Below are 27,864 nucleotides of genomic sequence, written 5' to 3'. Positions count from 1 at the left end.
GTAGCCATGCTAGTTTATCCTCCGCAAACCTCATTTCTCCATAGCTGCCGCAATTTGCATCCATTTGAACCAGTTCAGAGTTTTTAAGCCTTGGAATTCCTCCACAATTTTTACCCATCACACGTTCTTCAGTTACCAAACTGACAATCCCTTGATGCCTCATGATGTGTCCTATAAACCGGTCCCTGCTTTCAGTGAAATTGCGCCATAATTTTTTGCTCAATTCGATTCAGAAGTTCATTTGTTGTTCAGTCTACATGTCTTACAAATCGCTATTTTTCAGTCCATTAAATTTCGGGCATGCAACCGCGCAAATAAAATTTCTTCCGCTGGTATTTCACCGAGCGAGGTGGCGCAGTGGTTAGACACTGGACTCGCATTCGGGAGGACGACGGTTCAATCCCGCGTCCGGCCATCCTGATTTAGGTTTTCCATGGTTTCCCTAAATCTCTCCAGGCAAATGCCGGGATGGTTCCTTTCAAAGGGCACGGACGACTTCCTTCACCGTCCTTCCCTAATCCGATGAGACCGATGACCGCGCTGTCTGGTCTCCTTCCCCAAAAAACATCCAACAACAACTGGTATTTCGGCCGCAAATCCTATTTTGTTGCCCGTTTTTGCCGTGCCTGATAGGTCAACGTCCGTTATGACTGATTTCGATTTGTTCTTCCTCTACTTCACCCAGTATGAGAGTAATCACTGAGAGTCCACCAACAGAAAATGTCGCTATTTTACAAACTCGGGCGCAGTGTCAGCCGACGGAGGTATTAGATCGAGACCTATAGACTCTCTAGCCAATGACGTTACAGTTGTGTGTGAATCGAGCCAAACAAGTCTTTCTATTATTGAAGTGGAGGTCTACTATCTTTTGGTTCAAAATATCAGTTTTTTAAATTGAAGTTTTGGATCCACAAAAGTGTTTAGAATCCACCCCTGAAACGGTTTTTCCGAATACAGAACGGAAATGTTTGTTATTCGCGGTTGAACAAAGAATTGCACCTGCCTGAAATCGGCCTGTTTCACGCACCAGTTTTTTCCGGGAATTTCGACTTCGTAGCTGCGAAAAATTATTCTATGTGCTTGCCCATGATTAAAACTGATAAAATGATCAAGGAGCTTACGACGTACTACGGCTTGGCAGTCCGACGGCATTCAAATTCGGTGGAACAGATGAAGAAGGCACTGTAGACAACGTATTTCCACAACTGTTCTAACGGGTGACCACCCACAACACCGAAATTGTCCGGTTGGGGAAACTAGTTGGTGCAAGTGGCGCATTGCAGAGGCTACCGGAAATCTGGACGAATATCAACACTACCAGCCGCTCTCCAAAGAAGTTCAAAATCTACGAGGCCCTTTCGGAGGACGATTTATTGTACCGGTGCTTGGGAGGAAACACACATAATTCAAATTAAACGGTATATTGATAATTTTTACTTATGGACCGTCTGACGGTCCATAAGTAAAAATTATCAATATACCGTAATATTACACGCAACTGAGGAAGACAGGACTAGAAAAGTTGAAAATTCAACTTAAAATTTGAACGCGTGTGTTTGGAAGTTACCCCCCAAGCATTTGCATTCTGGTGACTGGAGCAGCGCAGGATAGCCCAGATCGAGCAGAACGCCCTCTATGAGGAAGAGGAGGGACTAGTTTATGGACCCGGAATAGCATATTAAACGTAAGTTGCATAATATTGCATTTATATGTAGTCAAAACTTCAAACGCGTTTTTCTCGAAATGACTTTTTTTTTAACGTGCGGTATGGTAATTTCGAATCTACTCAACCGATTTGGCACTATTCTTTATTTACGACGAAGTTAAATAATTTGTGTAGGAGTTGTACCACTTTTATTCCGATCCATCAACTATAAATACTTTTACTTGACCGACAAAGACCTAAAATCGATGAAAAAACTCTATTTTTGTTTCAAATGCCAGCAATTTTGTTTCCTATGGTCCAAATAACTTAAGCGAGGTACAACTTCTAAAGAATTTTATATACTTCGCTAAAGTCAACTCAATTTTGATTTCAGACGAGCCGGCTGACCTGTGACATACCGCGCATGGAGTTCTACATCGAAATTTTGTTTCTTTCTGATGGCCCTTCTCCCTTTGCTCTTCGACATTTCCGATCGAAAAAATTCGAAGTTGTAGAGGAAGTATCAATAAATATTTTGACCAAATTTGACATTGATATATGCAACACATCCCGAGAAAAAAATTCTCAAAGAACATGCTTTTTTCTGGCCAAAGATAGTAAACCTCACCTTAATGTTGTTTCCCTTAATCCCATCTCAAGCAATTTAGTGTTTTGCTTATAACTGACACTCTTAACTAAGAATACATTCCAAGAAACGTGATGAATTCTGCAGTAGATACTATATTTAATAGTGAATGAGGTACATTTGTCGTTGCATCGCAATGCACAGCAGGTGAGCCGTCTGTACGGAGCGAGAGTGCTACGGGACGTTAGCCAGCTCGAGCAGCAGCTCCTGGAAGATGCGGATGCCCTGCAGGAGGGTGCTCACCCTGATGAACTCGTTGTGCCCATGCAGCAGCGGCGGCGTCAGGTTGATGGCCGAGAAACCCAGCGCCGGCACGCCCACCTGCAGCACGGAAGTGGCGAAAACAACGACAGGCTCAAAGTCTCCACCTCGTGTACGAAGATACACTGCCGTTTATTATTGCTGATATTTCACTCAAACATAACATAACGAGACTGACACGGTGCGTCATTTTAATAGTCATAAAACTTACACTACTGGCCATTAAAACTGCTACACCACGAAGATGACGTGCTATAGACGCGAAATTTAACCGACCGGAAGAAGATGCTGTGATATGCAAACGATTAGCTTTTCAGAGCATTCACATAAGATTAGCGCAGGTGGCGACACCTACAACGTGCTGACATGAGGAAAGTTACAAATCGATTTCTCATACTAAACAAACAGCAGCTGACCGGCGTTGCCTGGTGAAACGTTATTGTGATGCCTCGTGTAAGGAGGAGAAATGCGTTCCATCACGTTTGCGACTTTGATAAAGGTCGGATTGTAACCTATCGCGATTGCGGTTTATCGTATCGCGACATTGCTGCTCGCGTTGGTCGAGATCCGATGACGATTCGCAGAATATGGAATCGATGGATTCAGGAGGGTAATACTGAACGCCGTGCTGGATCCCAAAGGCCTCGTATCACCAGCAGTTGAGATGACAGGCATCTTATCCGCATGGCTGTAACGGATCGTGCAGCCACGTCTCGATCCCTGAGTCAACAGATGGGGACGTTTGCAAGAAAACAACCATCTGCACGAACAGCATGACGACGTTTGCAGCAGCATTGACTATCAGCTAGGAGACCATAGCTGCGATTACCTTTGACGCTGAATCACAGCGCCTGCGATGGTGTACTCAACGACGAACCTGGTTGCGCGAATGGCGAAACGTCATTTTTTTGGATGAATCCAGGTTCTGTTTACAGTATCATGATGGTCGCACCATCGTTTGGCGACATCGCGGTGAACGCACATTGGAAGCGTGTATTAGTCATCGCCATATTGGCGTATCACCCGGCGTGATGGTATGGGGTGCCACTGGTTACACGTCTCGGTCACCTCTTACTCGCATTGACGGCACTTTGAACAGTGGACGTTACATTTCAGATGCGTTACGACCCGCGGCTCTACCCTTCATTCGATCCCTGCGAATAATGCACGACCGCATGTTACAGGTCCTTTACGGGCCTTTCTGGATACAGAAAGTGTTCGACTGCTGCCCTGGTCAGCACATTCTCCGGATCTCTCACCAACTGAAAACGTCTGGTCAGTGGTGGACGAGCAACTCGCTCGTCACAATACGCCAGTCACTACACTTGATGAACTGTGGTATTGTGTTTAAGCTGCATGGGCAGCTCTACCTGTACACGCCATCCAAGCTCTGTCTGACTCAATGCTCAGGCTTATCAAGGCCGTTATTATGGCCAGAGGTGGTTGTTCTGGGTACCGATTTCTCAGGATCTATGCACCCAAATTGCGTGAAAATGTTATCACATGTCAGTTCTAGTATAATTTATTTGTCCAATGACTACCTGTGTATCATCTGTATTTCTTCTTGGTGTAGCATTTTTAATGGCCAGTAGTGTAAATTACAAATTAAAAAATATGCTCTAAAAATGAAATAAGGAAAAAAATGAGCATTGCCTCATTAAGTTTGATATAAGTAGTAATATTTTGATCCAATTGTCGTCGTGTCAGGGGACCGCAAAGTAAATAAAAAAAAGTTAGCCGCAGCTTTCTAGAATAGCATAGTTTCATTATTGCTGGGTATAAGCGGCCTCTTCTGTTTGGTGCCCTCTCTTCGAGGCTTGCGCAGCCTGCATCCACGCTTCAAAATAGTTGGTGATATTAAAATTAATTATTATATAAAATGTGAAAACCAATCTCTCTTTAATTAGACTAGCATTATTGAAAAACAGAGTTGCCAATTTATTTTTTATCCTATTTCTTACATAATTACATGCGAACTTAGTTTCACGCATTACTCTGTTTCGAGGCCTACGGCCTACAGTAGCCTGATAATAGCGTCCTAACTCACGGCGAAACCGCGTGGTGCGCCGTATGAAGCTTGCAGGGCTTGACCAGGTGTAGTGACCCGAACGGGCAGTCGTTTGACGGCAGGCGTCGTTGACATATGTGTCTACGTTTCCAATTTTTCGGAGTAAAGTAATTAAGACTTAGACTCACAGATTTATATTGTTGGTTTGTCATGTATCTACACTGCCTAGGTAGTTGATTTGTACTTAAATTTCGTACTTCACGATATTTAGATGTATTCTGTTTTTATTTTGTTTACTTAGCGGTCTCCCGACGAGACAACGTTTGAATAAAACTATTCCTGCTTACGTAAAACTTAAAGGGGCAGTAGATACTACATTTTTACCTAATCGGGGTTTTTTGTGTCTTTTTTTATTTAAGTTTTATTTCATGCTTTTTAAATTTCATATTTTGCTAGTAGACCCGGTGCGGTTGACACACTGTCTTCTCATTCACATAAATACTTTCCGGGACGAAACATAAAATAATGACACAAAATTCTGAATACAAATCATCAACATTGGAGGCCGAAGAAACCGGCGTAGGAAGTCACCCTCTTTCATCTAACGGCCTTGCCAAGAGGACGGTGGATTGTACAGAGGTTCAGGGCACTGTCTTGTTCTTGGGGTGGGAAACTGTCCCTAAAGACCTAATAATCAGCAAAGATCAATGGCATGACTGTTCAGAAGACGATGGAACCAATGCATTAAAGATACGTAATTAATATCCAGAGGACTTGTAGCCCGTAATAGAAAAAGTGTCGACATCTCCGTTGGTAAAAGATTCCAAATTAGTCCCCCCATTCGGATCTACAGGAGGATACAGGGAAAGGGGAGGTAACCATGAGAAAAAGACTGAATAACCAACGAAGGAATAACACTGTAAGAGTCAGGGCTTGGAATGTCAGGAGCTTGAACGTGGTAGGGAAGCTAGAAAGTCTGAAAAGAGAAATGTTACGGCTCAATCTAGATGTAGTGGCCGTCAGTGAAGTGAAATGGAAACAAGATAAATATTTATGGTCTGAAGAGTACGGGGTAATATCAACAGCTGCAAAAAATGGTGTAACGGAAGTACATTTAGTTATGAAGATAGGACAGAGAGTTATTTTCTGTGAACAGTTCAGTGATAGGATTGTTCTTAACAGATTCGATAGCAAAACATCATCGACAACAATGGTACAGGTATGCATGCCGACGCCGCAAGCTGAAGATAAAGAGATACGTAACGTGTATGAGGACACTGAACGGGTACTTCAGTACGTAAACGGATATACAAATGACCTGGATGCAGGAAGTAGTAGAAGAAATGGTCACAGGAGAATGTGGGTCTGTTACTATGAATTAGAAAGGTAAGATGCTAATGGAGTTCTGTGATAAATATCAATAAAAATAGCGAATACTCTGTTCAAGAAACACATAGTCGGAAGTACTGACTGAGCGTGTAGGGAAGTCGAAACGGTATTCAGGGAAATTTAAAGCAAGGGTGGCAACGTTACAGTGTTGTGGGAATTCCACTGTTCAATGCAGAGGAGAGAGTACATAGGTAGAACAGCACACTGAATGCCTCTATAAGGAGGAAAACTTGTCTGATGACATGGTAGAAGAAGAAACAGAAGTCAGTATAGATGAAATAGGGGATCCAGTATTAGAATCAAAATTTAAAAGAACTTTGAAAGTCTTGAGATCGAATGAGGCAGAAGGGATAGAGAACATACCATCATAATTTCTAAATTTGCTGTGGGAAGTGGAAACAAAGCGACTATTGACGTTTGTGTGTAGAATGTGTCAGACGACATACCATCAGATTTTCGGAAAAATGTCATCCACACAATTACGAAGTTCTCAAGAATCGACATGTGGGAGAATTACCACACAATCAGCTTAACAGCTCATGCATCCAAGCTGCTGATAATAAGAATACACAGAAGAATGAAAAAGAAAATTGAGGATGTGTTAGATGACGATCAGTTTCTCTTGAGGAAAGGTAAAGACGCCAGAGAGAGGCAATTCTGACGTTGCGGCTAAACAAAAATCAAACACGTTCATAGGATCTGTCGACTTGGAAAAAGCGTTCGACAGTGCAAGGGTGCAAAATATTCGAAATTCTGAGAGAATGGGGGTAAGCTACAGGGAAAGACGGGTAATATAGAATCTGTAGAAGAGCTGAGTGGGAGCAATAAGAGTGGTAGACCACGAACGAAGTTCTCGGATTAAAAAGGGTGTGAGACAGGGATGTAGTCTTTCACCTTTACCGTTGAATCTGTACATCGTAGAAGCAGTAACGGAAATAAAAGGAATATTCAAGAGTAGAATTAAAATCCGGGGTGATAGGATGTCAATGAAAATATTCGCAGATAAGTGAAAGCGAAGAATTGTTACAGGATATGCTGAACGAAATGAACTGTGTAATAAATACCGAATATTGATTGAGAGTTACTCGAAGAAAGACGAAAGTATTGAGAAGTGGCAGAAATGAGAACTACGAGTAACTTAGCATCATAATTGGTGATCACGAAGTAGATGAAGTTACCGAAACTGCGACCTAGGCAGCAAAATACCCCGTGACAGACGAAGCATAGAAGTCATAAAAAGCATACTAGCATTGACAAAAAAGGCATTCCTGGGCAAGGGAAGTCCACATAGGTTTTTATTTGAGAAAGAGACATGTGACATTGTTCTTTTAGAGCACAGAATTGTACGGCAGGGTGACATGATGGACTCTTGGGAAACCGGAACACAAGAGAATAGAAGCATCTGAGGTACGGTGTTACAGAAGAACGTTGAAAATTAGATGGCCTGTTAAGGTAACGATTGAGGAGATCACCCGGAAAGTAAGAAGGGACAGGATGATGGGGCATGTTGAGACAACAGGAAATAACTTACATGGTAGTAGAGTGAGCTGTGGAGGAAAAAACTGTAGAGGAAGACAAAGACTGGGATACATATAGCTAATGATGTTGCAACTGCAGCTCTGAGATGAAGAGGTTGGCACAGAATAGGAATTCGACGCGGTGGAGAGGGGGGGGGGGGGAGGGGATCAACGCGTTATTGACTTGCTCAGGTTGTGAAGTTTGTTGTCTTCAATAAATCATCCAATTTTTCTGAAAATATACTTTTGTTTGTAGGTAGAAGTACATGATAACTACTGATTTACGTTCCTTCCTAGGGGTTCTAAGCACTTCAGTCTGGAACCGCGCGACTGCTACGGTCGCAGGTTCGAATCCTGCCTCGGGCATGGCTGTGTGTGATGTCCTTAGGTTAGTTAGGTTTAAGTAGATCTAAGTTCTAGGGGACTGATGACCTCAGATGGTAAGTCTCATAGTGCTCAGAGCCATTTGAACTATCGAACGTCCCTTCCGGAAAATTCCTTCGTGATTTGCTTTTTTTTCTCTCTTTTTCTGAGATTCTGTTTACGTAGTGAAAATCAGTATTTTAAGTGCCGGGGCTTGGAGAAATCTGGAGGAAAATGTAGATGCTGTAAGAGTCAAGGGTGACCACGAAGACAATGCTGCGTATAAAGCATCATTTTGTTGCAAGATATTTCTTAGATGTTGTGTGAGGCAGTAACGAATGAGTTCAAAACTGAACCACGAAGGTCGAACTAGCGTTACAATATTTAAAGGCGTCATTCGTCATGTCACGCGGAAGTGCGTTTTGATCAGGTCGTGGGTAGGACGCTACTTTATCGGCGTAATGTAAAAGAACAATACAGGACCTTATAGGGCTCGTTTTCATAATAGCTCATTACACAGTTTAAACTGGTCTTGGTTGCCGATAAAACGATAGATTTAAGTTAACTAGTAGACTCTACTTGTGTTTCGAAACAAAAGTTTCGTATTTTTATGTGTCTGAACACCCGCGTAGATTAGACAGTAGTCTCTTTTACTTTAACGTGACTTTTTAATGGATAGTGACATCTAATATTTTACCGTCCAAGCCAGCGAGGCGGGTGAGGTTCTAAATTCGCATCGGGATGGAGACAAGTTCATATACCCGTCAAATCGTCCAGATATTGGTTTCCTGTCGCTTCCTTACATCGAAAGACACAAATGCCGGTTTGGTTCCCTTAAAATGGTGACGCTGGTTTCCTTACCCATCCGTACCATCCATATATCTTGTCGTCGAGAGGACGTGAAAACCTAATGCACTTTGCTTTCACTTGATAATAGACTTAAGTCTTTGCACAACTTACATTTCGCAGGAAACGCGCGTCAGTTGTTCCAGGACAGGATACAGCTCGTATCTTCAGCTTCCTGCAAAAGCAGAACATAACGAGTTCACCAGAGAGATGTCTATGTTTCATAATAAGTAGATAGGATATCAACGTAAGAAAGTATTTGTATTACGTACAAGCTGTTCAAGAAATAACCTTATGAGAATAACTGAGCAAGTTGTTGAAGTGACCTCCATTATGAGATGCTGCATGTTTTAATATTTTTTGTGGAGTCAAAAATTTAAAACCTTCTCACACCGGCCTGATTTAGCTTCACTGATCAGGATGGTAAAAAACATGCGTATATTAAGGGAATTTTCATTCACAAAGCAGGCTTATCACATTCCTGATTAAATTGAGCTTAACTTAAATTCCATAAGGCAGTGAAGCAATTTCGAAGTCTCGGTGCGACGAAAATTGTCAGTCGATCTCCTGAAAACGTTTGTAATAATTATTAACTTTCGGTGATCACATGGGAAAGACCGGAGATCTGCTGGTAATACCGTGTTAGCCTATTTATTGGAAATAATAAACTGGTTATCTTGAGCATACAAAACGGCAGGTTCGTCCAGCGTAAATTAGACGTTCCCCACTGATCCCGTGCAACACAGCGTAGTAAGCAGACACTGTCAATAATAATCAGTTAAATAATACGCAAACACACTTACTTTAGTTTAGTTCATGTATTGAATTCCTTCTCATACAGAATCTCATCAAGATGGCGATTAGCTCAACAATACATACATAAACATCTTCGTTCTTTCCTGGCTAATCGGCAATATCCGAATCCTTCTTTCCATAAGAGAAAAACATAGATAGCAGAGAAGCTATTCCATGGAGTAAATGCAGCTCCAAGGAATAATAGGGCTTGAAACTACTTTGCATTGATAATCATCGTATATTAAAGTTTAGGAATCGTTAAGATCTATGTTTTTCTCTTATGAAAAGAAGGATTCGGATATTGCCGATTAGCCAGGAAAGAACGAAGATGTTTATGTATGTATTGTTGAGCTAATCGCCATCTTGATGAGATTATATAATTTATAAAATTTCTGAAAATATCGCGGAGAGACCGCTGCAAGAGACATTACAGTGTTGCATGTCAAAACTACGTAATATTTGTCGAGAAATAGCGGTAACGCATCATGGCGAGCTAACCAGCAGCAGCAAATAAACGCCTGTCATAAGGATACACTAGTTTTTAAACACCTTGAATTACTGTCTTGAAGTATTAGGACTAATGTAGGGAGTACAGCACTCTTGTCGTTTCATCAGGTCTAAGATATAACGTGTAATGCCCGCATCTCGTGGTCGTGCGGTAGCGTTCTCGCTTCCCACGCCCGGGTTCCCGGGTTCGATTCCCGGCGGGGTCAGGGATTTTCTCTGCCTCGTGATGGCTGGGTGTTGTGTGCTGTCCTTAGGTTAGTTAGGTTTAAGTAGTTCTAAGTTCTAGGGGACTTATGACCACAGCAGTTGAGTCCCATAGTGCTCAGAGCCATTTGAACCATTTTATAACGTGTACGCGCCAGCAGCTGTTGCTTACAGCTTGTCGGCTGCCCTCTGGAAAGCTGCCCACCACGCGTTGTCTGGCCCCAGGTCAGTGACCTGCTGCCTCGCCTCCTTCTGCAGGAAGTCCAGCTCCACCTGGTCTCCAGCCTCGGAACACCACTGCCGCATCCTGCGCTCCAGCTCGTCGAAGTCGATGCGCGGGTTGAGCCTCATGTCGAAGACTGCACTCATCTCTGGCGGTATCACGTTCACCTGCATGCCTCCCTAGACAATACATAATCAAAGGTCTTATGAAGACGCTACCAGTAAGGATGGTTAAATTTTCTTAACTATGGATGTATCGAATTTTTGGTAAACGTCTGACTGATATCGATGCTGAAGATATATTGAAAGCTGCCTCTTTATTCAGCTCTTTAATTTATACCCAGTATATTTTTTTCGTAGACGACGATATTCACTGTTGTAACTGCGACCGGAACGGTCGCGGCTTTGACGTGACGGAAAGCGCGGCGGGACCCATGGAACGGCCCGCGAACAACACAAACTGGAGAGGACGGACGCGACCAACGAAGGACCTTACGAACAACGACAAGACCGAAACAACAGGGTCACTAGAAAACCTAACTAGACAACCATGTCCACCCGTACACAGAACAAGAAAGTAAATACGCTATCTATGGTGAGGCGATATGTCCAGAGATGTACGCAAGATTAGACTGACTGGTTAAGTTTTTTTTTTCCTTTATTGAATTTCGATTCCCCCAGAAGGGGGCGGGTTGGCAGCAGCTTAGTACTCTGCTCTGCAGCCTACAGACTTTTTAAAACGTAAGAAGAAGATAAGAAACAATATAAGCAGGCGATAAAACGGTGACTTAAATTGTAAAACGGCGGAAAATTGTGGAAAGTTAAAACATGAAGAAAAGGGTTGGCAAAGCTAATAAAATACACAGGAAGCAGACAGGTAACACAGTAGACAGACAGTTAAAAAACATGGTGACAGTCTGGTTTCTGTTGGAAAGAGATATAAAAATCACACCCAGCGACAGTATGATGGCCGTTCGCAATACTTCGGAAAAGACACATAACACTGAACACACACTGTAAAAACTGCACTAAAATGTCGGCACAAAGATGACACGCCATAGCCAATGGCAAATGGGGGGGGGGGGGGGAGATCTGGACAGATGAGGGGGAAAAACAAGAAGGAGGGAGGAGAGGAAAAACGAAAGGGTTGGGTGAACCAAAGGAGGGGGAGGACTCATAAGGGCAAAGGGGGGGGGGGGGGGGCTCGCTGAGAGATGTTTTGTTTTTTTTTATTTTTTCTTTATCGTTATTTTCAAACCCGTACGAACAGGCAGGCTGTCAGCAGCATGTTACGCCGCTCTTCAGCCATAGAGTAGATAAATAAACAACAGAAAGTGTGGTGTCACCGTCAGACACCACACTTGCTAGGTGGTAGCCTTTAAATCGGCCGCGGTCCATTAGTATACGTCGGACCCGCGTGTCGCCACTGTCAGTGATCGCAGACCGAGCGCCACCACACGGCAGGTCTAGAGAGACTTACTAGCGCTCGCCCCAGTTGTACAGCCGACGTTGCTAGGAAAGGTTCACTGAGAATTACGCTCTCATTAGCCGAGACGATAGTTAGCATAGCCTTCAGCTTAGTCAATTGCTACGACCTAGCAAGGCGCCATTTATCCTTTGCTATGTATCTAATGAAGCATGTACAGTAACAAGACCAATGTTCACCAATTGTGCATTAAAGTTAAGTATTCCAGCAGCTACGTACTTTTTCTTTATAGCATGCATTACGTATCCTGTTTCAGACCTCACGCCAGCCTGCGTGAGTTTAAGCGCGTGCCTTTCGGTTACCCGTCACTGTGGACTGGCTGTCTTGTCAGTCCACAACAGAAAGAATACACATAAGTGACATAATGGTGGGTAATAAAACAGTAGACACATAAAGACAAACACGGAGCCGTTCACACTCGACGATAATCCACACTATAAACTTTTGACACGACGCACAAACACTGAAGATGGCGATGGCACAGGTGAACGATGGAGAGCGACGGAGAACACTGAACACTAAACACGACGACACACACGAGACACTGACGGAGATGATCTCTAGCGCGCGAATGTCCATGAAGCGTGTGCGAGCCCGGGGACCTGCCAAGAGGGGTGGAAGGGTGAAGGGGGGGAGAGGGGAGAACAAAGAGGCCAGTGGCTGAGGAGATGGGGGGAGAACTCGCTGAGAGAGAGAGAGGCAGGCGCTTAAATACATGATCAGGGGCACTACTATTGGCCGCTCTTGAGACCACGTGTTCCACTGTGGCGCCTTCACACTAACCAGTGGGTATTATTTGCGGGTTGCAAACAATGAGCTCCTTTTTATTTGAAAATTCGCCGATATACTCGAGTCCATGTTCTGTTCTTAGTCGTAAGAGAGGTTTCCAAATGAAAACCTATTCATAAAAGATAAAAATCAAAACTTGGTAGCACAGCTGTAAGATATTCTAGCAAGATGGAAAGAGTATTTCTGAGAAATTTTATATTGCACTGACCCTCACATAACATTCAATTACGTAACGATCGAGAGTAACAGCAGTAATACTGGCGAATACAGCATTACCGAACAGGAAATAGTGTACACCATTCAAAAGCTGGAAAACAACAAGCCTACATGCGAGGACCAGTTGTCAGCAGAGATGTTAAAAGAGGGTGGAAAGAAACTACATGAAATCTGTAACCTTATCACAACGATCTGTAAAACTGAAACTCTATCTGAAGACTGGAAAACTGCAATAACTTTGCTCATACACAAGAGAGGAATTAAAATGGAATGTGGAAATTACAGAGGAATCAGCCTGCTAAACATAACATACAAAGTTCTGTCAATGACCATTCTCGAAAACATTAAGTTTTATACAGAAAACATTATCCAAGAATACCGGGCTGGATTTCGAACAAACAGTTCCACAGATGACAATCTGTTTGCTCTACGGCAGATCTTTGAGAAATAGTGGTAATCTGAAGGGAATATTTACTCTCTGTTTAATGATTTTCAGCGAGTCTATGACATTATCCACAGAATTACAGAAGTAGCCACTATAACACACTAAAAGAATTTAGGATTCCCAGCAAAATGATTAGGATGATACAACTGTGCATCGATGGCTCACAGGCAGTAGTGGAGTTCAGAGGATCCATATCCTCTAACTTCTCAATCAAAACAGGAATACGACAAGGAGATACTCTTTCATTTGGTTTCTTCGACCTTGCATTGGAGAAAGTTGTCCGATACGAGCACAGTGAAGTAAAACTGCTGACATTCGCAGATCATGTAGTCTTGCTCAGTGAAACAGGAGAAGAGCTGAAGGCACAGTGCCGGCCGTTGGTGGCCGAGCGGTTCTCGGCGCTTCAGTCTGGAACCGCGTCACCGCTACGGTCGCAGGTTCGAATACCGCCTTGGGCATGGATGTGTGTGATGTCCTTAGATTAGTTAGGTTTAAGTAGTTCTAAGTTCTAGGGGACTGATGACTTCAGATGTTAAGTCCCATAGTGCTCAGAGCCATTTTTTTTTAAGGTACAGTGCCACCAGAATGGGACTTTTCGTAAACTATCTCCCGAGTAGTACCGTACGGTCCGGAAAGCTAGATGCTTACCAAGAAAGAAAGAGAAAAGCTGAATGCTTTAGAATGAAAATCGATGAGAAAAATCTCGGGACCTGTATTGGAGAATGACATCTGGAGAGTTCGAAAGAACACTGAAATTTATCACTAAATGAAGCAACCCATTGTCTTTAAGAAGTTAAAAAGTAGAAAACTGCAAATGGGCGGGGCATGTGGCTAGAATGGAAAGCAACAGAATTCCTGAGGGGTTCGAGGACACTCTCTAAACAACACAACCATTGGACCGTCCTCGCACACGGTGGAAAGATGACATAGAGAAGGACGTCGAAGCTTTAGGAATCCACGCAGGTTGGAGAGAGACAGCGAGGGATAGAAGCAGATCTTTGATGCAGCTCGTCGTCTACAGGGCGTGTGATTGCTGAAAAGAAGAAGAAGTTCTGTTCCGGATTTGGTTAAGTGCTAGTTACTAGAGACGTGTTTTTAGAGGACACTGCCTTTTTCTGGATGTGGTCAGTGCTATTGTGGAGATTCTGTTGTGCTGGCAGAAGAGCCAACATCGTGTTACGAATGGAGGCCGAAATGCACGCGTTTTAGCTCACGCAGGCTGGCGCGAGGAGGGAAGGACTATACTGACGTGAGTTCTGGAACATGACAGGGTATTAGAATTCAGAAAGCGGACGTAATTGGTTTGATACTTAACTTTAATCCATTAATGATGAACGTCGCTCTTGAAAGTACATGATTCACAATATCAATCTCAATAGTAACTGAATATGGCGCGTTGCTAGGTCGTAGCAAATGACGTAGCTGAAGGCTATGCTAAGCTGTCGTCTCTGCAAATGAAAGCGTATGTAGACAGTGAACCATCGCTAGCAAAGTCGGCTGTACAACTGGGGCGAGTGCTAGGGAGTCTCTCTAGACTAGACCTGCCGTGTGGCGGCTCTCGGTCTGCAATCACTGATAGTGGCGACACGCTGGTTCGACGTATACTAACGGACCGCGGCCGATTTAAAGGCTACCACCTAGCAAGTGTGGTGTCTGGCGGTGACACCACAGATTCCACAATGAATAAACATTTGGGTGAAATCATTTCAGTGTACTAGTATTGATCAGACTTAATTGTAGTGGCGACTTTACGTTGTGGAAGGTGATTACAGAGTCGTATATGAACTTTTCACATCATCTTGTTGTAAATTACAATATATTACACTTTCCGAAGAATAAAGTAGTTTCTGAGCTTCCAAAAAAAGTTATGAGGTGTCCCGAATGCTAGCCGTCAAACCGAATTCCTTATTTGCAGGCTTGAGTACTTTTGTGGGCTTATAGAATCATTTTGTGCTGACGTACGCCTTCGGAAGCACACCGGTGGGCATTAGGAAACATTGTGTAGGAGGCGCTGAACTAGGTGCGCCTGTAACAAGAGAACAGCAAGACACTCCGCCAGGCTTCACACCGACAACGGCCCCTGGGCAGCGTTCATATAGGTCGCCGCCGCCGACCAACCTGTCTGAGCCTCTCAATCCCAGTACCTCAGAAGGTAGCACTGGGACTCAGTTCGCATTGCACCACAATACGTCGCATTGCTCTATAGTCTCCCACAGTGACAGTAGTTGCTTCGCACCTTAACTGAGAGGGAACATTAGTCATTGTATATAGTTGTGTGATGGACATGAACAAGATTCAAAAATTAGTACGTGTTATTTGATTGCTGTTAACCATAGAAATTCAGACTGGACGTTATTGAAGTCAAGTATTCAGTTGGTTCCTGTAATAAAGTATATTTCAACCACGTGCACATTATGTGTTGTAGTGAGAGGATACCTCCCACGTACCTATCATACCACCCTCTCCTAATCCAGCCAGGAATCACAAAACATTTCAAGAGGGTACAGCCACAACAATTGGTGACGAGTTTGATCAAGTTTTGTTTGATTTTCATGTGTTCTAGGTTGCTGCAGGGGAGCTGTCGTTACAGACATTCTATTTGCTAACTTATTATTATTGTTGCGTGTATTACAAGAGGGGAGCTGCAGAAATAATATATTTCTCTTTTCGCAGGCTTTGCACATTGCTTTTTCTATTTGCCCTGTGCATCAGCCGCAGACTGCTCCTGCTCTGAAACTAAATCAGATTTCAGTTTCAGAACCAGTAAATTGCCACACTGACTGTGGAGCAATTGCTGACCGCACAAGCTATGTCGGCTGCCCAACCGGCCAACCAACCGACCCAACAAGTGGCACCAAACAAGAAAAGAAAACGTTGAAATGAGCGTATGGCATCGTTGGCCTGGAGGCCCCATTCGGAGAAGTTCGGCCGCGAACTGCAAGTTTTATTTGATTCGACGCCACATTGGGAGACTTGCGCGCCGGTGATGAGGATCAAATGATGATGACAACACAACACCCAGTCCCCGAGCGGAGAAAATCTCTAAGCCGGCCGGGGATCGAACCCGGGCCTGCTTGCACCCAGTTAAGCAGGCAGACTACCAAACAGGAAAAAGAACAAGAATGGCTGAAATATCTCACCTAGTTCCCGGTCCACAGCCAAGTTCAGTGAATTCAAACTACTGAGAAATCTCACTATTTTCTGACCGTCGTGGGACCCTGTGTTTCGTATAATTCAAAAACTCTTCCCTACGTCTCCTCCCGACGCACTCTACTAAGATGAAGCATTGCGAACAGCAGATTCAAGTCGCGGCACCCAGATTTCAGTTCATTCGCCTTAAGAAAAAACCGAACACACCCACCGTCACTAGTATACCGACTTACAGATTCTCACTAATTCAGGTGCTGTTGTGACGACTTTCATAATGACATGATGATCCGTGATGCGGTCACATACAGTATCCCTGATAGCAGAACTGGAGAACTGATTCTCAAGTACTCAGATCCTCTGCTCCATCAAGTGTTGCAAATATTGGAACAAATCGATTCCACCGCCTTAGCCGCCGATGAATTTGATCAGTTCCCGATTTGTCGGGTCGAGTCGCCTATTGCCTCATCCCCCACAACGAGCGCACACACAGACGCGCAGACAGCCTGCTAAGTATGTAGTCAGGCCTGTAAATCTAGTGAAGTCTTGCCTTCGCTATCTTGCTCGCCATAAGCGGCAAGATTGCCCGCTATGCAACGCGATATGATATTCATGTGGAAAGAAAGGCCATGTCCATGCAGATTGTTTGCAACTACAAAAGAACGCCAATTCTGGACGCTCTGGCAAAAACAGGTCTCATGCACTTTCAGTGAATGCGGTGCTTTCAAAACCGACTACAGGTTCTAGCAGTAATTCAAGTAAGGTATCGCCGGCATCTCGCCCCGTGCAGTGCGACGCCATCCCTACAAACTATTTGTAGCGCTACAAATTCCTTCTACATCTATATCTATATCTACATTTACACTCCGCAAGCCACCCAACGGTGTGTGGCGGAGGGCCTTTACGTGCCACTGTCATTACCTCCCTTTTCTGTTCCAGTCGCGTATGGTTCGCGGGAAGAACGACTGTCTGAAAGGCTCCGTGCGCGCTCGAATCTCTCTAATTTTACATTCGTGATCTCCTCGGGAGGTATAAGTAGGGGGAAGCAATATATTCGATACCTCATCCAGAAACGCACCCTCTCGAAACCTGGCGAGCAATCTACACCGCGATGCAGAGCGCCTCTTTGCAGAGTCTGCCACTTGGGTTTGCTAAACATCTCCGTAACGCTATCACAGTTACCAAATAACCCTGTGACGAAACGCGCCGCTCTTCTTTGGATCTTCTCTATCTCCTCCGTCAACCCGATCTGGTACGGATCCCACACTGATGAGCAATACTCAAGTATAGGTCGAACGAGAGTTTTGTAAGCCACCTCCTTTGTTGATGGACTACATTTTCTAAGGACTCACCCAATGAATCTCAACCTGGCACCCGCCTTACCAACAATTAATTTTATATGATCATTCCACTTCAAATCGTTCCGCACGCATACTCCCAGATATTTTACAGAAGTAACTGCTACCAGTGTTTGTTCCGCTATCATATAATCTTACAATAAAGGATCCTCCTTTCTATGTATTCGCAATACCTTACATTTGTCTATGTTAAGGGTCAGTTGCCACTCCCTGCACCAAGCGCGTATCCGCTGCAGATCTTCCTGCACTTCGCTGCAATTTTCTAATGCTGCAACTTCTCTGTATACTACAGCATCATCCGCGAAAAGCCGAATGGAACTTCCGACACTATCTACTAGGTCATTTATATATATTGTGAAAAGCCATGATCCCATAACACTCCCCTGTGGCACGTCAGAGGTTACTTTAACGTCTGTAGACGTCTCCCCATTGATAACAACATGCTGTGTTCTGTTTGCTAAAAACTCTTCAATCCAGCCACACAGCTGGTCTGATATTCCGTAGGCTCTTACTTTGTTTATCAGGCGACAGTGCGGAACTGTATCGAACGCCTTCCGGAAGTCAAGGAAAATAGCATCTGCCTTGGACCCTGTATCTAATACTTTCTGCGTCTCATGAACAAATAAAGCGAGTTGGGTCTCACACGATCGCTGTTTCCGGAATCCATGTTGATTCCTACCGAGTAGATTCTGGGTTTCCCAAAACGACATGATACGCGAGCAAAAAACGTGTTCTAAAATTCTACAGTAGATCGATGTCAGGAATATAGGCCTATAGTTTTGCGCATCTGCTCGACGACCCTTCTTGAATACTGGGACTACCTGTGCTCTTTTCCAATCATTTAGAACCTTCCGTTCCTCTGGAGACTTGCGGTACACGGCTGTTAGAAGGGGGGGGGGGGGGGGGGGCAAGTTCTTTCCCGTACTCGGTGTAGAATCGAATTGGTATCCCGTCAGGTCCAGTGGACTTTCCTCTGTTAAGTGATTCCAGTTGCTTTTATATTCCTTGGATACTTATTTCGCTGTCAGCAATTTTTTCGTTTGTGCGAGGATTTAGAGAAGGAATCTGCAGTGCGGTCTTCCTCTGTGAAACAGCTTTGGAAAAAGGTGTTTAGTATTTCAGCTTTACGCGTGTCATCCTCTGTTTCAATGCCATCATCATCCCGGAGTTTCTGGATATGCTGTTTCGAACCACTTACTGATTTAACGTAAGACCAGAACTTCCTAGGATTTTCTGTCCAGTCGGTACATAGAATTTTACTTTCGAATTCACTGAACGCTTCACGCATAGCCCTCCTTACGCTAACTTTGACATCCTTTAGCTTTGTTTGTCTGAGAGGTTTTGGCTGCGTTTACACTTGGAGTGAAGCTCTCTTTGTTTTTGCAGTAGTTTCCTAACTTTGTTGTTGAACCACGGTGGGTTTTTCCCGTCCCTCACAGTTTTACTCGGCACGTACCTGTCTAAAACGCATTTTACGATTGCCTTGAACTTTTTCCATAAACACTCAACATTGTCATTGTCGGAACAGAAATTTTCGTTTTGATCTGTTAGGTAGTCTGAAATCTGCCTTCTATTACTCTTGCTAAACAGATAAACCTTCCTCCCTTTTTTTATATTCCTATTAACTTCCATATTCAGGGATGCTGCAACGGCCTTGTGAACGCTGATTCCCTGTTCTGCACTTACAGAGTCGAAAAGTTCGGGTCTGTTTGTTATCAGTAGGTCAAAGATGTTATCTCCAAGAGTCGGTTCTCTGTTTAATTGCTCGAGGTAATTTTCGGATAGTGCACTCAGTATAATGTCACTCGATGCTCTGTCCCTACCACCCGTCCTAAACATTTGAGTGTCCCAGGCTGTATCTGGTAAATTAAAATCTCCACCTAAGACTATAACATGCTGAGAAAATTTATGTGAAATGTATTCCAAATTTTCTCTCAGTTGTTCGGTTGTTGAGTGTAACCTACACTCATAATAATTCACAGGAACTATCCACTTCTACTTCACTACAGGATAAACTACTACTAACAGTGACAAACACGCCACCACCAGTTGCATGCAGTCTATCCTTTCTAAACACCGTCTGTGCCTTTGTAAAAATTTCGGCAGAGTTTATCTCTGGCTTCAGCCAGCTTTCTGTACCGATAACGATTTCAGCTTCGGTGCTTTCTATCAGCGCTTGAAGTTCCGGTACTTTACCAATACAGCTTCGACAGTTTACAATTACAATACCGATTGCTGCTTGGCCTCCGCATGTCCTGACTTTGCCCCACACCCTTTTAGGCTGCTGCACTTTTTGTACTTGTCCGAGGCCATCTAACCTAAAAAACCACCCAATCCACGCCACACAACCCCTGCTACCCTTGTAGCCGCTTGCTGTGTGTAGTGGACTCCTGACCTATCCAGCGGAACCCGAAACCCCACCACCCTATGGCGCAAGTCGAGGAATCTGCAGCCCACACGGTCGCAGAACCGTCTCAGCCTCTGTATCAGACCCTCCACTCGGCTCTGTACCAAAGGTCCGCAGTCAGTCCTGTCGACGATGCTGCATATGGTGAGCTCTGCTTTCATCCCGCTAGCGAGACTGGCAGTCTTCACCAAATCAGATAGCCGCCGGAAGCCAGAGAGGATTTCCTCCGATCCATAGCGACACACATCATTGGTGCCGACATGAGCGACCACCTGCAGATGGGTGCACCCTGTACCCTTCATGGCATCCGGAATGACCCTTTCCCCATCTGGAATGACTCCCCCCGGTATGCACACGGAGTTCACATTGGTTTTCTTCCCCTCTCTTGCTGCTATATCCCCAAGGGGTCCCATTACGCGCCTGACGTTGGAGCTCCCAACTACCAGTAAGTCCACCCTCTGCGACCGCCCGGATCTTGCAGACTGAGGGGCAACCTCTGGAACAGGACAAGCAGCCATGTCCGGCTGAAGATCAGTATCAGCCTGACACAGAGCCTGAAACCGGTTCGTCAGACAAACTGGAGATGCCTTCCGATCAGCCCTCCAGAATGTCTTTCGCCCCCTGCCATACCTCGAGACGACCTCCCACTCTACCACAAGTGAGGTATCAGCCTCAATGTGGGCAGTATCCCGGGCAGCCACAGTCGTAGTCCCATCGGGGGATGCGTGGGACGAGCTGGCCGTCCCCAACAAACCCCCATCCTGACCCCCACAGTGATGCCCATTGGCAACAGCCTCAAGCTGTGAGACCGAAGCCAACACTGCCTGAAGCTGGGAGCGAAGGGATGCCAACTCAGCCTGCATCCGAACACAGCAGTTGCAGTCCCTATCCATGCCAAAAACTGTTGTGCAAAGAACGTCTGAACTAATCTACAGAGAGCACAAACAATTCGACACAAAATTTAAACGGTTATTAAAATACAAGATTGCCTAGTAAATGTAGTAATGCTGCTACTTGCGCACTGCTGACACACTGCTCGGCGGCGGAAGGAATTCCTTGCGTCGTGTTGACTTTCAATTGGGCACACGTGCCTCTGTAACTTTACTTAATCGTGCCACGCCTGTCAAAATGTAGCACGCCCCTCACTCCTTACAACGGACAGGAAATCTCAGTAATAGGAGAGTGTAGTTTGCCTGCCACTTACAAATCTCACACTATGACAGTGAAATTTACTGTGTTGCAGTCAAGAGACAGTGAAAATATTTTTGGCTTAGATTTGTTTGACTTGTATGGCCTTAGCATCCAAGACAATGTACTTTCATTGACTGCCTTTAGTACGAAAGACAGTGAATATAGTTTTCTTAAAATATTTCCGGAACTCTTTTCTGATGGACTTGGAAAAGCCATAAATTTTGTAGCGCACATTACCCTGCAAGACAGCGCACGGCCTAAGTTTTTCCACGCTCGACCTGTTCCCATTGCTTTGCGAGACAAAGTAGCAAGTGAATTAAAAGAATTACAAGACAATGGTGTAATTGCTCCCATAAAAATTAGTCAGTGGGCAAGTCTATTGGTTCTGATGCCCAAGCCTTCTGGTCACATTCATATTTGTGTTGACTACAAAACTACAGTCAATCCACAGACAATAATTGACACTTATCCATTTCCTCGCCCGGAGGAACTTATGGACAAGCTTGGCGCAGGCCGTTACTTTTCTAAGATAGATTTGCGTGATACTTATTTGCAAATACCACTAGAGGAAGAATCACAGAAAGTGTTCGTTGTTAATACACACGTAGACCTGTTCAAGCATTTGCGTTTGCCCTTCGTCAGTAACTCCGTGCCCGCCATTTTTCAACGTTGCTTGAACCAACTGGCTGTTCAAGTGTCGTTCTGTTCGAACAACCTTGACGATATTGTCGACTCAGGTCGTTCACCAGAGGAACATATTACCAATTTGCGTATCTTTTTCGAGTGTTGTCAGATGCAAGACTCAAGTGTTGTCTGAAAAGGTGTGGCTTTTTTCAGACAGAACTACAGTACGTAGGTCATGTGATAAACAGTCATGGTGTGCACCCCCTCCAATCTCACTTGCTTGCAATCCGTGACCTGCGTGTTTCTCCCAGGTATCTCAACTGCAGTCACTGCTAGGAAAGTTGACATACAACATTCGTTTGGTTCCGAAAACTTCACACATCGCTGCCCCATTGCATCGCCTGCTTCGGAAAGATATGCATTTCGTGTGGATCAAAGAATGTCACGACGCATTTCAGTAACACAAAAATGCTCTCTCCAGTGCACAAAACAAACCTATTGCTTTTACCTCAAAGTTGTTAACTCAAACTGAGTGCAATTATTCACAAATTAAAAAAGAATCTCTCGCTATTGTGTATGGTGTGACAAATTTCATCACTATCTGTTCCGCCGCAAGTCCTGTTTATTGACGGATCACGAACCTCTGCAGTCCTTGTTTCATCCGTCATAGACGTTTCCTACACGTACTGCTCAAAAATTGCAACTATGGGCTTTACGTCTACACCAGTATCAGTACGAAATTGTGTAGAGAGCTACGACAAAGCAAGGCAATGCTGACGCCCTTTCTCGCCTTCCGATCGGCCTGACTCTGATTTTGATTCCTCTGACACATCTTCTTGCCAGATCGATGGGCAGACTCTGAACTCCTGCAATCTTTTCCACTGAATTACAGAAAAATTCCACAGGCCACGGAAGCGGACCCTGATCTCAAGATTTTGTAGCATTACATTCGCACGTCTTGGCCTCGATCATTGAACAGTGTTAAAAAAAATGGTTCAAATGGCTCTGAGCTCTAAGGGACTTAACATCTGAGGTCATCAGTACCCTAGAACTTAGAACTACTTAAACCTAACTAACCTAAGGACATCACACACAGCCATGCCCTAGGCAGGATTCAAACCTGCGACCGTAGCGGTCACACGGTTCCAGACTGTAGCGCCTAGAACAGTGTTCAGAATTCAGTAGTACGCCGATACTTTGTTCGTCGGCATAACCTTTCAGTACATCAAGTTGTGATCATAGTACAGTCCGATAGTGGACAGTCGCATGTGCTCGTTTCCGTTCCAAAAGTATGTGTTACAACTGCTCCACGAAGGTCATTTGGGAACTGGTCGCACTAAACAGATAGCGCTCCGGCGCTGTACTTGGCAGGGCATGCACGCCCACATTGAACAGCGTCAAAGTGTTGCGCATGCGCGGACAACCAATAAGCTCCGCCACAGACATTGGTAGCTTGGCTTAAGACTCAATCGCCATGGCAGCGTATGAGCATTGACTTTGCTGGACCATTCTGGAACACTAATGGCCCTATTGTGGTAGACTCTTTTACCAATTGCGGTGCCTATGAACTCTACCACGTCATGTAGCACCAATCAGGTGTTGTTCTCAATTTTTTGCATTGAAGGATTGCCTGAAGTCACTGTTACGGACAAAGGACCTCAGTTCACGTCACATGACTGTGAACCGGTTTGTGAACGAAATGGCATTCGTCATCTAACAAGTGGGTGTTTCACCCCTCAGGTCAACGGGGGAGCAGAACACTTCGTACGCAGCTTTAGACAACTAATGGCCAAGCTTCGCACATCCCACGCACGGGAACAATCACTGCAGTTCTTTCTCGCCTTCTATCGCTCCCACTCACCCGACGGACCATCACCGGCCGAACTTCTCCGTGGCTGCCGCCATCGGACGCTGCTGCACTTCCTCCACCTACCGCAACATCCGGTGCCGCCGAAGCTCCGCAAGTATAGCTTGCAAAGCATGATCTTGTTCTTTACAGGGCTTTTAGCCGACGTCAGCACTGGGAGCGAGGCGAGATTCGGAAACCCTTTGGCGCATATATGTATATAATCGCAGTATGGCGGCCTCACGCCCCCCCCCCCCTCACCCCCCTTCGCAGCCGCCAGCTGGTGCCGCCGAGTCACCCCCAGACGTCGTGCCCTCGCCTCCTCCGTCGCCGCTCTCCGAACTGATGGGCCTGGACCCGCCATCGCTGTCGCCATCGCCGTCGCCGTCGCTCCAGGAAACACCCTCAGGACTGGACATGTATCCTGAGCAGTATTTTCGGGAGGACGTTCCTCTGCCCTCCCAAGCCAGATGGCGGGATACAGCTGGGAGTACGCCGTCCTCCACATCTGTGGCTCCTGGCTCATCTCTACGTCCAGGAGGGGGGGGGGGGGGGGGGAGGGGCAGGAATGAGCGTGCTTACGCCTTCGCCAGCACACCAGTCGGCAATATCAAAGATTTTATAGCAGGCGCTGAACTAAGCGGACCTATGACAAGAGAAGACCAAGACACGCTCTCAGGGCACGCGCCGATAACGCCCCCTGGACACTGTGCTCTTAGGCCGCCGCCGGCGACCGAGCTGTCTCAATTTCTCAATCTCATAACCTCAGCACGTCGTATCTGGACTCAGTTCGCATTGCACCTCAATGCGTCACACTGTGCTCTAGTCGCCCACAGTGATAGTTGTCGCCTCGCAGCTCAGTGAGCTGTGAGGGTACGTTAGTCGCTGTATATGGTTGGACACGGACAAGATTCAAGAATCAAAAAATGGTTCAAATGGCTCCGAGCACTATGGGACTTAACATCTGAGGTCATCAGTCCCCAAGAACTTCGAACTACTTAAACCTAAGTAACCTAAGGACATCACACACATATCCATGCCCGAGGCAGGATTCAAACCTGCGACCGTAGCGATCGCGCGGTTCCAGACTGAAGCGCCTAGAACCGATCGTCCACACCATTCAAGAATCAGTACATATTATTTGATTGCTGTTAACCACAGAACTGGACATAACTGAAGTTAAATACTCAACTGGTTCCTGTAATAAAGTGTAATTTATCCACGTGGGCACTTTGTGTTGTAGTGAGAGGAAACCGGCCACCCACCTGTCATACCACCCTCTTCTCATCCAGTAAGGAACTACAAAATATTACAAGAAGGCACAGCCAGAACACATTTCTTGCGTTCAGTTACAGAACAATTCATTAACAATCCACTTCTTTCGCATTCATTTCAAGATATATCTTATCATTCTTTGTATAAGGGCACCACTTTTGATCTCTGTTAATGATCCACAGATACACTCAGGCGTATCAGAAATCAAATGCCGCGCGGGATTAGCCGAGCGGTCTGGGGCGCTGCAGACATGGACTGTGCGGCTGGTCCCGGCGGAAGTTCGAGTCCTCCCTCGGGCATGTGTGTATGTGTTTGTCCTTAGGATAATTTTGGTTAAGTAGCGTGTAAGCTTAGGGACTGATGACCTTAGCAGTTAAGTCCCATGAGATTTCACACACATTTGACAAAAAAGAAATCAAATATTGAATTCTGATCACTACTTTTTATTGAGCGTTTCAAGAATTTTATGATGTATCTAATCTTCTATGCTGCCATATATTAATGTGATGCTAGAAATACTTAATCAATGTTGGTTTTGTTACGTAAATTCGACGTAGTAACTTAAACCAATGACTGCATTAAATACGCAACGAAAGCATCAAACAAAATAGAATTATTAAAACCCTACATATTAGGGAAAACTATGGGTACTGTCGATATGTCGCCTAAAAAAATTTGGAGTACAAAATTTTAGAGTGTTTAGAGGGGATAAGAAAAGCACTTTTTTATGTAAGAATAATGGCACAGTTTCACCGTTTCTCCGACAGGATCCACGAACCTTCTGATGGTAGTGACGTTCTAAATGCCGCGTGACGAATATTGTTTTACAGATGTTGCTTAAAATGTCATTTGTTTACACTATTGCACAACTGGCATCTACGTGCTAATTGCTGCCTAACTCACTATAAACAATCACGTGTTTCACGAATAATGAATGCGCATTAGTCAAAGTGGAAATCAGCTCATCTGAAATGTATATCAGTGTCTCTCGTGCGACGAACTCTTATCTCCCCCCACAAGCTTACGCCCTGCGGAATGTCATCAGCTGAAAGTTTTGTACCCTCTGATACCTGAATGGTTGGAAACCCCCTCTCACGCATTGACATTGGAGGCATTTAGTTTCTTGGCTATGGATAGGGTGCGGTTGGCGGGGTTATGTTTAGTTAGCTGTAACACAGCTTCCTCAAATCGAACAGTTCGCACACAGTGAGGTTTACCGGTTCTTAGTCGCTTTGTATCTTGTTTCACTAAGATGACGATGTAGTCTTTGAAATGTGACATAATTTGCCTGGAAATAGTTACGTATGGAGGCCCCTCGCTGCTCGACTGTTGCGTCGTCACTCCCCAGAAATATGGTGCACATCAACTAACTTAGTTAAAATGTAATCAGGCATCAAAAACCTGTGAACATCGGTAGAAACTTCCATATGAACACAATATAAACAATAATAATGTATTGATCTAAGGAATGATCTTCCTGAATCTAATGACCTCTCTGGAGACGTACGAGTCTCAACTTTATTTTCGATAAGAATAGAAGCTAGTGTACGAGTAAATCGAAAATTGTCCCAGGAGAAAAATGAGCTGAAGGTGTGAACTGAAATTAGTGTTAAGGAGAGCACTGGACTCGGAAGGTCTGTGCAGCAGTGGTAGCTGCAGTGCCACGGCGGTGCAGTGTTCATCGCGTTTGTCTTGTCTGCAGGAACCCTAGGATCAAATCTTGGCCTGGGTACAAATTTTAATTCATTACTAGCTTGTATCCTTATCGAATAATAAAGTAATTCGATACCTTAAGTAGTAATGAAAACGTACCCTTCCTATCAAATGTAATTGTATTGCAAATCTGATTCCAGTATCACTGAAAGCGCACGAAGCCGTTCAAATGGTTCAAATGGCTCTGAACACTATGGGACTCAAACGAAGCCGTCAAAACAAGTCCAGAGTTGAACCATTCAAGAACCCCAAGCAGGGTGACATCTGCGTCACGTAATACAAGTATTTATCTTCTGTAATAACTCAACATATACATAGTTCCTTCACATCCTAGATATAAATATACTGCCTGATACGCAGTGCAACTCAACTGGTTATAAGAATACTGACTGGTCGCAAACGCCTACCACCATTCTAACTGTCCAAAAAAGGTAAGTATCCACAATGGAGGGAGGAGTCGAGATAATTCACGGGCTGGGAGGTCACGTGAAATTTCTTCAGTGATTTCAAAATCGAAACAAATTAGCAAATAATTTGACAATATGAGCAAACTTACCACTATAACACAGCAACCCATCTATCCTGGATGAGTGCAGTAATTAGATTGTGAATGGTGCAATAAAACCATTGAATCCTCTTCTGACGCATCTGGCGAAAAATTATTGTAACTGGTCCTTCGGATCCTGGATACTTGCACCGGGACAAATCTGATGTTCTAGCTGGTGCCATATATGTTCTATTGATGAGAGATCTGGGTAATTGTAGGCCATGGGAGTACCTTAGCATCACGCAGGCAGTTAACAGAGACTCATTTCTAGTGTGGACGAGCATTGTCCTGTTGAAAAATGGCGCCAAGGTACTGCCACATGATGTCCGAGACGTAGCGTTGTGGAGTCAGAGTTGTCCCGTTCACTACCACCCGTTGTATGAAGTCATACCCGCTTGCTCTTCATATCGTGACACC

General features: G+C 44.7%; 1 protein-coding gene across 1 annotated transcript in view; it reads right to left on the bottom strand.

Annotated features, from left to right (window-relative positions):
* Positions 1–2,366: 2,366 nt before the first annotated feature.
* Positions 2,367–27,864, bottom strand: part of LOC126416329 (aminoacylase-1-like) — a 109,977-nt gene continuing 84,479 nt past the window's right edge. Inside the window, exons 6-8 of the mRNA XM_050083993.1 lie at positions 10,354–10,583; positions 8,790–8,850; positions 2,367–2,612 (exon numbers count right to left, since the gene is read on the bottom strand). Coding sequence (XP_049939950.1) covers positions 2,466–2,612; positions 8,790–8,850; positions 10,354–10,583 — 438 coding nt within the window. The 3' untranslated portion in view covers positions 2,367–2,465. The remainder of the gene's footprint in view (positions 2,613–8,789; positions 8,851–10,353; positions 10,584–27,864) is intronic.

This window comes from Schistocerca serialis, chromosome 8 (genome assembly GCF_023864345.2).
Source record: "Schistocerca serialis cubense isolate TAMUIC-IGC-003099 chromosome 8, iqSchSeri2.2, whole genome shotgun sequence".
Taxonomy (NCBI): domain Eukaryota; kingdom Metazoa; phylum Arthropoda; class Insecta; order Orthoptera; family Acrididae; genus Schistocerca; species Schistocerca serialis.
Note: the sequence above shows the minus strand (reverse complement) of the source record. Positions and strands in the feature narration are given on the sequence as shown.